The sequence below is a fragment of the Mugil cephalus genome, chromosome 14, assembly GCF_022458985.1.
Source record: "Mugil cephalus isolate CIBA_MC_2020 chromosome 14, CIBA_Mcephalus_1.1, whole genome shotgun sequence".
Classification (NCBI taxonomy): domain Eukaryota; kingdom Metazoa; phylum Chordata; class Actinopteri; order Mugiliformes; family Mugilidae; genus Mugil; species Mugil cephalus.
Genome location: NC_061783.1, coordinates 15,028,150 through 15,040,929, shown reverse-complemented (window position 1 = coordinate 15,040,929; position 12,780 = coordinate 15,028,150). Strand labels below are relative to the sequence as shown.

Here is a 12,780-nt window from a genome sequence, read left to right as displayed (position 1 = left end):
TGAATTGAATAACAAAACTGTGAAAAATAAAGTTAATCTTTAAGCATCCAGAATAAATAAAACAGTCTATACAGCAGACTCAATCCATCCGATGCAGCACCTGCATTGCGACACAGTGCATCTGAAAATTAATGACACAGCAACTATGAAGCCTGTGAAAGGGAATTAATAAACCTGTTGTTGCGAGCGGACCTTTCGAATTAGGCGTGAATGGTTCAGTAATTGATACCGACCTGATCAGGTCCTGATTTCTGCAGCTCCTCCTTTAACTTTCTGATCTCAGCGTTTCTCTCTTCCAGCTCCTTTTCCAGCCTCTCCCTCTCCTCCTCCTCCAGCCAGGCGCCTGTTGCAGGGGAAGCGATGGGAGTCTGCTCCTCTGCCTCCTTGTCCTCCACCTCCTCTTCACCGGGCTGCGTCTGCATGGAGGTGCTCATCTGGCCGGCGCGTTTGTTGATTCGAGCCAGCTCGGACTGCTGTGCAAACTCGACGGACATCTGAACTATAGCCTGTCAGAAAGCACAAGGTCCAGAGGCAGTGTTGTTTTTCAGAGCTGCGTTTCTGCGTTGATAAAATGTTTGACTGGATCTTCTTTTCTGTTTGTGTCTGCAGATTGATTCCATTCAGAGATGAATAACACATTGTATCTCGAGTTGCAATTTCATTATTGATTCTTCTGCAAGATATTCACTATAAGTCACTGCTTTCGACTCCATAACTAAAAGGTATTCAGTCTATTATCAACCAGACTAAGAAAAACAGCAAATGTTTCTATTTAAAAAGCTAGAAAGATGAAAAATTTCCAATCAATTCATTTCAGCTGACAGTGCATCCTGTCCCATCTGTCAAACTCAGCTGTTGCCGTCTAAACATTTGCATCAAAACACTAAAAGATTGGCCACATACCTTGGCAACTTCCTCCTCCACTCTCTCCCAGTGCTGCCTCTCTTCCAGGAGGACCTGGCCGGTCACCCCGAGGCTCTCAGTGGAGCTTCCGGCGCCGTTGATACCGTTGAGGTCCCGACGCTCCTCTCCCCTCCTGTCCTGCTCCCTTTCTTCCCTCAGCCTCCTCAGCTCATTGCTGTGCTGCTCCTTGAGAGCGGCGACTTCTTGGACGTACTTGTGGTGGAGAGCTTTCCTCAGCGCCTGCAGCTGTGCTCTCAGGCCGGGGGACCTGGCCGACCAGCCCGACTCCCCACCTCCCTCTGACAACTCCTCCTCACTCACATCCTGAGAAAAGAAAACGGAAGAGTTACAAAGTTAGCGAGACGCTGAAGTGTGTCAAAATTTGGATTTGGTCATAAAAAGTTCCTCAAGACAGTTCCTAAAATAAACAGGTCCTCTTGACCATCAGTAAATGCATATTTTTGTTCTCTCCTTCGGCTCCAGTGATGATAAAGAGATACTGAAGGGTCATTACATTTTCCACTAACACACTACCACTGTGTCTTGTGATGAATTCCTGTTTTGTCCGTTACAAAGTCCTTCAGCCTCTTTGGTACCACTTGCCTCAAGCCAAACATCTGAAATCAAACCATGCATCTGTTTGTGTCTCTTTCCTGCCCCTCTTCTTCTATCCTCTCTGGCGACTGCACGAGAATATACGAGCCTCAACACATGAGCTGTGCAGTTTTCACGTTGTAGAAAGCGTCACTCTAAGGACGGACAGAATTTGGAGCGATGGGTGTGAGAGGTGGCTTAAATGGAGCACAGTTCATCGGCGAGAGGCACAATCCTCCCTTCATGCCAAGACTAGAGTACGTCCGCTCGGTTAAACGTTATGTAATGCCCAGTCCTTTAAATGGTTAGATATAGGTCGTCTCGTGACGAGCTAGTGTTGTGGATTGAGGGCACTTTTTCGCCCCAAGGCTGCGACCGTTCCCTCCCATCCGCCTTCACTGCCATGGCATCTTAATGCATGTGCAGCTCGGAATAAGACGCGGTGTGTGCGGCGTGGGAGATTTTAAAGGGAGTCAAACCTTTAGCTCCTCTGTGTGCTCCTCCTTCCTCTCAGAGCTGGACTCTGGGACGCTGGACAGGCTGAAAGACAAACATGATCAATTCATCACGTGAAATCTAAAACAAGTTTAACAGTTTAAGATTTACCATTTTATTTCAATGAGGGTCATGAAACACCTGGGGGGGGGGGGGGGGGGGGTATTTCTAATACTATAAACCACATATTCATACTTGGCTGTAATATCATGTTTGTAGTTTCAGTTTTGAGTATGGAAGCCACATTTTATGATCTAGACCTGCTACACAATTTTGGTAAAGAAAAAGTTGAAGTTCTGTAAAAATAATAATAAGATTAATTGTAAATTCTAACAGAAAATGTCTTTCTCCGTCTGTTTTATCAACACATGGAGTTTATTTCTTATGGATAATAACTTCTGTAAGACCTTCCCTCATTAGAGAAAATTGTCAAACTATTGCGAGAGTCCTAAAAGCAGCAGCAACCAAAGTAATGGCACTAGATCAGCAACTAAAGATAATATTCATATCGATTTATCTGCATGAAATATTCCGTCTGGAATTAAAAAACAATTTCTAGGCAACAGCCGTGTTCAACCTCTGTTTTTTTGATCCAATGACTCCCAATAATTTACAATTTTTAAGAGGAAGTGTGGAACTTTTGATTCATCTGAATAATTTATCTGGATATAAAGCATGAGAATGTATCCCACACCTCTGTATCTCATGGTTTTAAAAGATTTTACATTTACAGAAACAAACAGAGGAGGGCAGCAGCATCCCAGTCCATAAAGAAAGAGTATAACTCTTCTCTTTAGCCACAAGGAAGAGCTGAATCATAATAAAAAGTTTGCTATATGCTTATAAACAACCGCCATGTCAGCGATGTTCACAACAGCACAAATAATGAATATTTCTGCCACTGCAAATTCAAATGAAGGAGCATCTATTTTGTCACAGTCCTCTCTACTCTCCAAAAGCTGAAAAGGTACTTCTACAGGTTAGTGGGCGAACAAAAGGCACGAAACCAAACGAGTGAATATTTCATTAGTTAAGGCGACGTCGTCAACTGATCTGGGCTGGGGATCTTCCACGTGCTGCACAGGAGGTGAAAAACCAGCCTCTGCTAGAACGTATCTTTAGTACAGTCTGTCATGGAGCTCAGTCTGCTCACAGCCTGATTGTGGTTTTTTCTTTGATTAAATGTAAATTATTGGGAGTGAATTGTGTGAGACATTCAGCTACGGATTAAATGAATGAGGTGACAGCGTTCCTCAAGAGATCCAACGCCTGAAAGAACAATAACAGGCATTTCTTGAATTACTATTTCAGAGATGAAAAGCTATTCTGAAGCAAATTTCAAGATCCACTCTCTTTTTTTTACCTCTTCACAGAGCGGAGAGCTTTTTAGAGGAGTTTTAAACCTATAAAAATCCTATTCGTATGTTTCAGTCTTGAAAAGAAAATAAATAAATGACATTATTATTATCTTAATGTGTAAAGGCTTCTCTGCAAACACATTTTCCTGCATCAAAATGAACCAACCGTCACCTGTAATAGTTCTCAGTCCCCGTGACCTCCTGCAGGCGGTGTTGCAGCATGACGAGCTCGGTCGCGTACCGCTCCTCCGTCTCCGTGGCCTGACACTGGTAGTGGGCTCTGAGACGCTCCATCTCCTGCCTGTGACTCTCCTCCAGCTGCAGCTGCTTCTCCTGAGCCTCAGCCTTCAGCCTCTGCACGTCCGCCGCGAGGGAAGCAGACGCTCCGGCCTGCTCGTCCGGATCTGACCGACACAGAGGTGAAACGTGCAATTCAATATGACGGAGCGGAGACTGAAATCGATGAGATGAGACTTTAACGTCGCCGCGGCGGCAGAAATCTACGTCTATTTCCCGTAAGTGTAGGAGTATGTTAAATGTCTGACATTTACTGGTATAGATGAAACCGTGAATGGACACTTATTCATTCAATTTAATAATTTTAAGCTAAATAAATCTATACAAATCTTTTAAAATCATTCAGACAGTACTCTTAAAGTGTTTACATGGCATCTAAAAGACATAATACTACACACTTCCTAGCTTTAACTATTCATAAATGCTTCAGATATTTGCTTCTAATCTTTCCATTAGACGGAGATGAACTCTAAACTTACCTCTGATTGACGAGGGGCTTAAAGGGGCGACCTGCACGCGGAGGTCAGAGATCTCCTTCTCGCTGCTGCTTTTCAGTTCATCATACGCCGTCTGCAGTGCAGCGATCTTGGAAATTAACAGATTTGTTAGAGACGCCACTCAAACGCACACACACACTCCGACTCTTATCCGCCAACGTAAGTCAACATGCGTTACATTAACGTAAGGTCAAAGACAAAACCCAGTGTCTACGCTTTGCATTAATACGCTTTTCCTGAAAATCAGATTCTACTTTATGCTTAACATGAAACATTTGAACACTTGCTGCCTTTTTCGCATCAACGATACATTTAAGGCCAAACATTTTTTATATTCTGCTTAGATTTTATATGATTTCTTACAGTGGTTTGAGGCTGCACCAAACAGGACATGTGGTAATACATCTGATTCATCTTACTTTTTATTCTACAAACTAACTGATTATATTTAAAAACTTTATGTTTAGTATTGACTTCAATTATCTTACAATTTATTTTATTTAAAAAAAGTATTTTACTTAACTCTTTTATAGTCACAACAAATGATACAGAACAATCAAATCTTTTTAAATTTCAATAAAATTTCAGGTTTTATTAACATTTAACAGTAATTTTTTAGTTTTTATTTATGTTCATATAATTGTTTACTTTTTTTAAAGTGTACTTTATTTTTCTACATTTCTAGTGTGAACATTCACACATCTTCAATCAGGATACTGGAAAACTGTAAACTGTGTCGACAGATGTGCAAATTTTTCTTTTTTACCTTGTCTCCGTCAGCTCTCAGCAAAACCTGGAGCTGCGAGAGTCGATGATGTTCCTGCTCGATCGTCTCCTTCACCTGCTGGAGATCTCTGTACAGCGCTACAAAGAGGAAAACAGATGGATGGGTTATATTTAGTTTTCATTTTATCTGAACATGTGTACATGCTGGAAATAATCAAATATAGAGGAGTTGGTCTGAGGTGCTGCATTCAGAGTGAAAATAGTTTGTACTTCATCGTGTATTTCAAAGTGTACCTCGGGCCTCAAGGACAACTGAGGCGGATTCACTAGTTTCTGGTCTCTCCTCTGAAATCAGCGGCCGGTGGTCTGCATCTGCACTCTCCAAAAACCCTTCGCCAAACATCTTTCCAAAAGCCTGGAACAGAGCGCACAGAGAGGTTCGGGTTGAAAGCTTTGTTAATGTGCAAAAAAATAAACGAACACACTGTGATATTTTCAATCAGTAATTACCAGAATAATCTCGCTGCATTCCTCTGACACGGCCTGCATTACGTTTTGGTATCTGGAGATTTTTCGTTCACCTGAGGAAAGTCAAGCACAAATTGGAAACCGGGAGCAGATCACTACCACTGCGTACAAGTGTCTCTCACCACAACCTCTCGACAACAGTAAAACCGTAACCAAAACCTCCTGCAGGGCGTGCCGCCCCCACTCTTGATTCCTGCTCCCTGTTCATTCCATCACTGATGATAAATCAGAAACACAAGTCACGGCCGTGGACGGAGCGCGCTCACCCTGGCCGTTTCCATCTTTCAGGTCCCGCAGTTTCAGCTCCAGAGAGTGCGTGCGGGCGTCCGTCTCCTCCTGCAGCAGCTCCAGCTGGGCGGCGTGGATCTGAGACATGCTAATGCGCTGGGCCTCCATCTGCAGCCTGCACTCACCCTTAAGAGAGGAACAACATCCCATCAATACAGGAAAGGATAATCCACATGTACAGTTTATGTATATATTAACATATATAATTGCGTAATATGTGCAAGGTGATTGCGGTGACTTGAAAAAAAGTATAATGTCATTTATAATTGACCACAAATTAAATTACGGAGCCTGGTGCATCCATTTGCTAATCAGAGAAGAAACATGATTAAATAAGATTATTCCTATTTCTCCGTGAGAGCCGTAGCCCATCTGTGTTCAGGATTAGAGGTTGGCTATTATCACTTGTAACAGAGGACAAAAAGGCACACGGTCGGGCTTCCTTCTCCAATCGTGCATTAGCACAAATTTGTTAGGGTTACACAATTATGAAACCGCGTTAGCTTTGATGTCTCACGCTTGAAAGTGCACCCTCCATTTTAATTAGGGCCGCATTTAAAAACTCTTTGTTATGACACGATCGCCACATCTGACAGAGAGTCCTTTCAGAGCACAGACGCTGCAGCTTGAAACGGGCAGATGAGAGACGGTGGGTGCTTCACAAACGCACGGCAGCGGTGCGATGATTCGCTGTGGCTCGACAAAAACTGAAAAATTTCTATGATTAAAAGCGATTAAAGGTTCAAGAAATACAAACCCCCCTCCTGACCCCCAGGAAATTTCCAGAATCTACAAAACCCGCGCTACTCCTCACACATGCAGAATTGTAAAAGGCAAGTGACTTAACCCTGGGGTACGTTTGTTAAATTTCCAGCCGAACAACCATCCACAAATTGAATAAGTAGCAGCTCCACAACTATGAGGCCAAAATGAAAAACCTTGAGCGGCATGAATAACAGACACTCGGGAGAATAATGAAACACAATACGTCTCTTTGTCCTCATCCCCAGGACGGAGCGAGATCTGAAAAATTACTTCAGAAACTGACATTTTTTCTTTTTTTTTTTCTTTTTAAACTCGCGCCTATTCAAAATTGTAAATAGAAAATAACAGCCTTCTAACAATGAGTCAGCACACACTGAGGTTATTGAAACCGTTTCTCAGATACGGCGCTGCCTGATTTCGACGGGGACGAATCTGCAAGGAATTCTGAATCCCAGCACTGGAGCTGTCTGTGATGATGTGACAGACCTTGTGCGAGGCATTTAAAGAGGGAACATGTTTGAGGACAAACCTGCAACGTATTCGTGAGTTGGTGTTCAGTGTCTTTGCTTTGTCCAGTCAATATCATCTTTGGTTCATTAGATATTTCTTTATATGTACTTTTTTTTTTTTTTTTTTAATTTTCCCCCAGAAATTTAAATTTCTTTAAATACGCATTAACATGAACCCAACATATTTTAGTAAAGGGATAAGTAAAGGGATGTTTTTATGTTTAAAGCAGCTGCACGGCCACCCTAAAAATAATAATAATAATATTTGAATCTGTGTATTATTTGAATAGTTTAATATTGAATGCAAAATTATAATAATGATGTATATTTAGAAACGGCACCAGAGGTTGATATCAAACACATATAGTAGGTATATGTTTGGGTCCTTGACCTGAAAACCATTGAAGAAGTGCTATGTGCCGCTCCCTGCAAACTATGCATACCTATAGTAAAGCTTTCACTCAAAAACCTGCCAAAACATTAAGTTCACTCGTGAAAATTAATGCATTTTAATGTAATAGTCCTGCACTAAATCCCCTTTCTTAACTACTACTAGGATGTATCTTGCGGTGCTGTTGTACACTGTTGAATTAAATGCAAAAGTGTTTCTGGTATTTACCCTAGCCCACTGACTAAAACGGGGGTTGTCAAAATAATAGAAACACGTGTGAGTACAACGCAATGCAATTCAACGGCGCTACAAACCACAGCCTTCAGAATGAACACACCCTCTGAGTCATTTCAAACAAAGGCTGAACACCACAACCTTCGCGAAGATAAGACTCAGCGCAGGAACCGTGCATTATTTATTTCATTTATTAGAAAGCATTTCCTTTCATTAGTGAACCTAACGAACTGTGTGCACAACTAGCCCGTCTGTCTCCACACACCTGGAGAGCGGTATAACTTCAAAATCAGCGCAAATAGATTATATTAATTAAATGTACTTAATGCAAAACTAACACTTTATTCCAAAAGCCAATTAACCAAGAGGCTTATTTATGTTTCATTGACATATTTTGGCACAGCGGTAGTTGCTAAGAAATGTCTCTCTTCAGCAGCTGCTGCCCCAGGGAGCTGTCAAGGATTCTCCACAGCTGAACCCTGACATGAAGGACCCTTTTTTCTTTCTTTTTTTTTTTTAAAAGATCACACATCATGCCATTCCCACTTCATTTCTAACGCAGTTAGACTCAGCTCTGATAAGATAATTGTACCCAGTCCTTTGATACTAATACCAGATTCGCTGTCTTTTAATTTACGACTCAAAACTCGGTAGTTGAATTCTTCCTTTTACTCTCTTTACTCGCTGACAGCAGCCTCACATGGAAAACGTGCGAAAGGTCAAAGTTATAGGATGCGAGCGGCAAAATATTCCCCTGTACCAGGGCTGTATGATCACCTATTCATCGACCTTTACTCCACGCTGCGCGGCGTATCAAAGCAACTGAAACACAAAAGGGCAGGATGTGAGTTTTAAATGACATTTACATGCTCAGCAGTCTCTCCTCCTTCTGCTCTCTGACACTCGACGAGCTCCGCGTGGCCGCCCGTCCCATCCCAGCTCACCTAAACAAGCGAGAAGAAGAGCAATGTTGTAGTTCATTTTGTTTGTTTTTTTCCAAAAAAAAAAAACACCGCCTCCAGTACAAATGTGGACGAATAAGACGATGAAATATAAGATGCACCGTTATGGATCACTTCCTGAGAGGGAGCAGCGTGCAACTGCAGATATAAACTTTTAAAAAAATGATTTGCCGTTTGCGCTCTGGTATGTAGCTTTATAAATGATAAAAACTATACACAGAACCTCATTAGGAAAAAAGTTTTGTAGGCATAAATGTAGAAGGTGTTATACTAAAAATTAAATGAATATCTGAAAAAATAAAACTTTTCAAAGCCACTAAGCATCAAAAGCAGATGTTGGGTGAATTCTGCATCAGAAACATGATTCTGCGGCGGTTTTCCAACCCAGGAGGTGACGAACAACATGAACCACAGACGTGAAATGGCAGACAAGACGCGCGTACATGATATTTTTGCCTTGTGTATTTTGTGACACAGCTTGAAGTGACACAGACACAGAAGTGACCGGGGGTTAAAATGGCTTCTCACCTCAAACCCTTCACTCCCTGCAGGACGGAAAGAAACTAGAATGTACACGTTTTCTGCACAACGGCAATGATTCAAAGCTGTCAGAAGACGGACTCATTCTCTGTTTCAGCCACTTTAACATTACATTCACTTTGAGCACGAGCAGCACCAAAATGAAAGCAGAGTATAAATATTTAAAAGTGGGAATGAGCAGAATGTCGATGGAGTCTCAATACTTTAATGTTACACGCTGTGATGTGTGTGCATGTCTTCTTTCCTCCCACTACATCCACACGCTGCATAAACTTAAAAAAATTAAATAAATTAATAAATATCATTTTAACACAGCCGTTTGACTCCGCTGCTCAACGCTACCTTTCAGAGCAAGCCTGCACACACTCAGGCAATTTGCAATCATGACCGTTAGTCACCACAGAGAAAACATGTCAGTGCTGAAATGCCTCAGTCATATTCTCTTCAATACTACAGCCTGATCTGGCTTTTTATACAACGCTAATAACAATGCCACATATCTCCGCATTAATTGTGAACGTGATCGTGCACATTTCAGCTGCGCTTTCTTCTGACATGCACAGTTTTTGAAAAGCCCCTTTAATCATTCAATCAAACACGTAATTCAGTCAGACTTAAAAAAAAAAAAAAAAAAAAAAAAAAAAGGCAGAGAGAAAGGCAGAGCGCGGCCGTCTCAGTGAAGTGTGTTGCAGCAGATACATGTGAGAGCTTACCCCTTTGTTGGTGTGGTCCCTGCCTCTGTCTCCCTGGTACCCGTCAGTGGAGTCCTCCTTACCGGCCCTCTCTTGTGAACATGACATAACCTGGCTCTCCATCTGAGGCTGCATCCCGTCGTCTGCAGCACTTTTCGCTCCCTCTTCCTCCACCGGTGCCTCTTCCTCCTCCTCCTCCTCCTCCCTCTGCCTCTCCTCTCTGCTGTCAGAAAGAGCGGTGCCCACTTTCCGCTCCTGCTTCGACCTCTGCCGTCTCTTGCGCCTGCTTGACCCTGAGGCTGTGGACTTGTGCACGGAGGATCGTCCTTCAACAGGTCCCTCCCACAAAGACCGAGCCGCCGCCGGGGACGGAGCCTGCGAAAGCCTCTGGAGCTCCGGGGTCTGCCCGACGCCGCCTCTCTCGGCTTCGGCTGCCCGTAAGAGGGACTGGAGAGCCTTTATCTCCTCTTGCAGAGATTGAATCTGAAGGTGGTGATCCTCCAGCGAGCGAACTGGCTCAACAGCTTCTCCCTTTAGCTTAGCTTGTCTCTGGGAACCCTGCCCTCTCATCTGCTCTCTCATAATCTCCTGCTTTTCTTCCAGTTCCTTCCGCAGGCTTTCATTTTGGGCGATGACCTTTGCGTTTTCTTGTCGCGCATTCGTCAGGTCTTGCTCCAGCTGTCCCGCTTTGCTCTCTGTAAACATCAGTTCCTCTGTAACTTCTGAAAGCCTCGCAGTCAGGCTTTCCTTCTCGCTCAGTGTAACATTAAGCTTCTCCATTAGCTCAGTAGAATCTTTCTCGACCACAGATTTGCCGCCCGTGTCTGTGACGTCCATTTTACGGCCTCCGGGACGTTCCTCAAGCCCTCGGATCTGCGACTGAAGGCTGGAAATTTTCGCTTCAAATTCAAGCGTCTCCTTCCGAGTCCTCTCCTCTAACTGCGTCTTTGCCTCAATGAGGGACGTGTACTCTTCTTTGAGCTCCTGATAGTTCACCTCAAAATTCTTTTCCGCGAAAGAGAAAGTAGTCCTCTGCTTTTCAATTTCCTCACTAAGCTCAACTACTTGTTGCTGCATTTGATTCTTCTCTTCTGCGAGTGTCTCAATTTTCATATTTTTTGAGCCCAACTCCTCTTTCAAGGCGTTATTAGACTGGACCAGTGACTCCTTTGCCTGTTCATGCTCCTTCAGTGTGTTCTCCCAACGCTGTTCTTTCTCTTTTGTCTGGTTTTCAAGCTCCTCTGTCTTTTTCAATAACGTCTTAATCTCATTCTCCATTGTAGAGCGCTCTTCTCCACCCTTTCGAAGTTCCTCGAGCTCCACCTGAAGTTCCTGGAGCTGCTGGACTAGCTCATCTGCTCTAGAGCTGTGCAAAGCCATCTTCAGATCCTCTTTAAGGCCAAGAATTTGGTGCAAGAGCTCATCGCGCTCTGTGGCAAAACTCACCTTCTCTCTTTGCAACAAATGCAGTTCTTCTTGATAACCAACGCGCACCTCATCCAACGCTTTCTCGTGTTTGATAGCAGCTTCGTTGAGAAGGTTTTCTGTGTTCAGGAAACTTTCACTTTGCAGTTGCTCACGCAGGAGCGTGAGCTCTTCCTCGTGGCTAAACAGAAGTTGAGTCCTCAGTCGTTCCAGCTCCGCTTCCTGTGACTCCGCCATGCGGTCGAGCACAGCATCCTTCTCCCTCTCCAGCATCTCCAGCTTGATTTTGTAATTCGTTATCTCGGATTCGTGCTTCGCTTCGGCTTCTTGCGCAGCTTCCTGAGTAGCAGACAGCTCGCTCTTCAGATTGTCAATGGTCTCCTGGAGCCGCTGCAGTTCATCTTGTTTGCTTTCCTGAGTGATGAGACTGTGGGAGGCCTGCTCCACTTCTTCTTTAGCTAAATGGAGGTCTTGAAGGAGATCTTCAACCTTTGCCTGCAGGCTGATCTTCTCTTCAGCGAGTTGGCTAAGCTCATGTCTGGCTTCATCGTGCATCGCTTGGGAGTGCGCTAAAGTTTCTTGAAGCTCCCAAATCTTGGCATTAAGAGTTTTTACTTCAACAGTGCTGCTAGTGGAGCACTGAGACAATTCTTTTTTTAGAAACTCAAGTTCAGAATGATGCTGCTCAGTCATTTGCTGCACTCTCGCCGCATGCTGCAAATTAAGCTCCTGCTTCATCTGAACTATCTGCTGGCCGTACATCTCGTCCAGCTCTGCCCTGAGAAGTTCGAGCTTCCTTAGAGTCTCTTCCTGCATTTTTTGGATGGTGTCACTCTCAGACAGGCTGCCTCGGTGATAACGCTTCTGCAGATTTTCTACTGTTCCCATGAGCTGCATGATTTCATTAGAAGACATTCGCTCTTTCTGTCTGGAGGCTGCAAGTTCACTCTTACAGCTTTCTAACTCCACTCGCTCTTTCTCCATTTGTAATTTACAAGTCTCTATTTCACTTTTACAACTCTCTAAGTCAGACTTAGTGCCTTCCAACTCATCCAGACATCTTTCAAGCTCGGATTCCTTTGCGGCCATTAGCTGCTGGAGGTCATACAGGCGTTTCTCAGAGGACTCCAGCTCATCCTCGAGCTGCGTGAGGGAGCATTCACGTTCTGAAATGACTCTCTCTTGCTCTGCTATGATGAGGTCTTTCTCATTAGACTCGGGCATAATATTCTCACCTGCAGTCCTTCCCACATTAGCAATTTCCTCTCTGAGCAGGTTCAATGACCGCTCGTGCTCTGTGATTATTGCAGTTTGCTCTGAAATGATCAGATTTCTTTCTTTCAGCGTTTGTGCAAAGGACTCCTCCGCAGTTCTTAACTCTGTCAGCGACTGCTCCTGGCTCAGGACAACTTTTTCTCGTTCGGCAATCAGCAGGTCCTTCTCGTTTAACCTTTGCGTAAATGTTTCTTCTGATCTTCTCCCTGACTACAAGGACAATGACATATTAGAAAGGCAACACTGAGACATGGTGCAAACACTAAAGCTAAACAGAATAAAGTTCTGTGATGAATACAGT

The 12,780-nt window shown here is 43.6% G+C and overlaps 1 protein-coding gene across 5 annotated transcripts in view; it reads right to left on the bottom strand.

Moving 5' to 3' along the window:
• Positions 1–12,780, bottom strand: part of akap9 (A kinase (PRKA) anchor protein 9) — a 64,112-nt gene that overhangs the window by 34,009 nt on the left and 17,323 nt on the right. For all 5 annotated transcript variants that reach the window (XM_047604544.1, XM_047604545.1, XM_047604548.1 and 2 more), the window contains 11 exons: positions 9,801–12,689; positions 8,452–8,529; positions 5,665–5,812; positions 5,381–5,451; positions 5,165–5,285; positions 4,911–5,008; positions 4,127–4,232; positions 3,523–3,754; positions 1,977–2,037; positions 904–1,227; positions 234–506 (listed from right to left, as the gene is read on the bottom strand). In XM_047604544.1, coding sequence (XP_047460500.1) covers positions 234–506; positions 904–1,227; positions 1,977–2,037; positions 3,523–3,754; positions 4,127–4,232; positions 4,911–5,008; positions 5,165–5,285; positions 5,381–5,451; positions 5,665–5,812; positions 8,452–8,529; positions 9,801–12,689 — 4,401 coding nt within the window. The remainder of the gene's footprint in view (positions 1–233; positions 507–903; positions 1,228–1,976; positions 2,038–3,522; positions 3,755–4,126; positions 4,233–4,910; positions 5,009–5,164; positions 5,286–5,380; positions 5,452–5,664; positions 5,813–8,451; positions 8,530–9,800; positions 12,690–12,780) is intronic.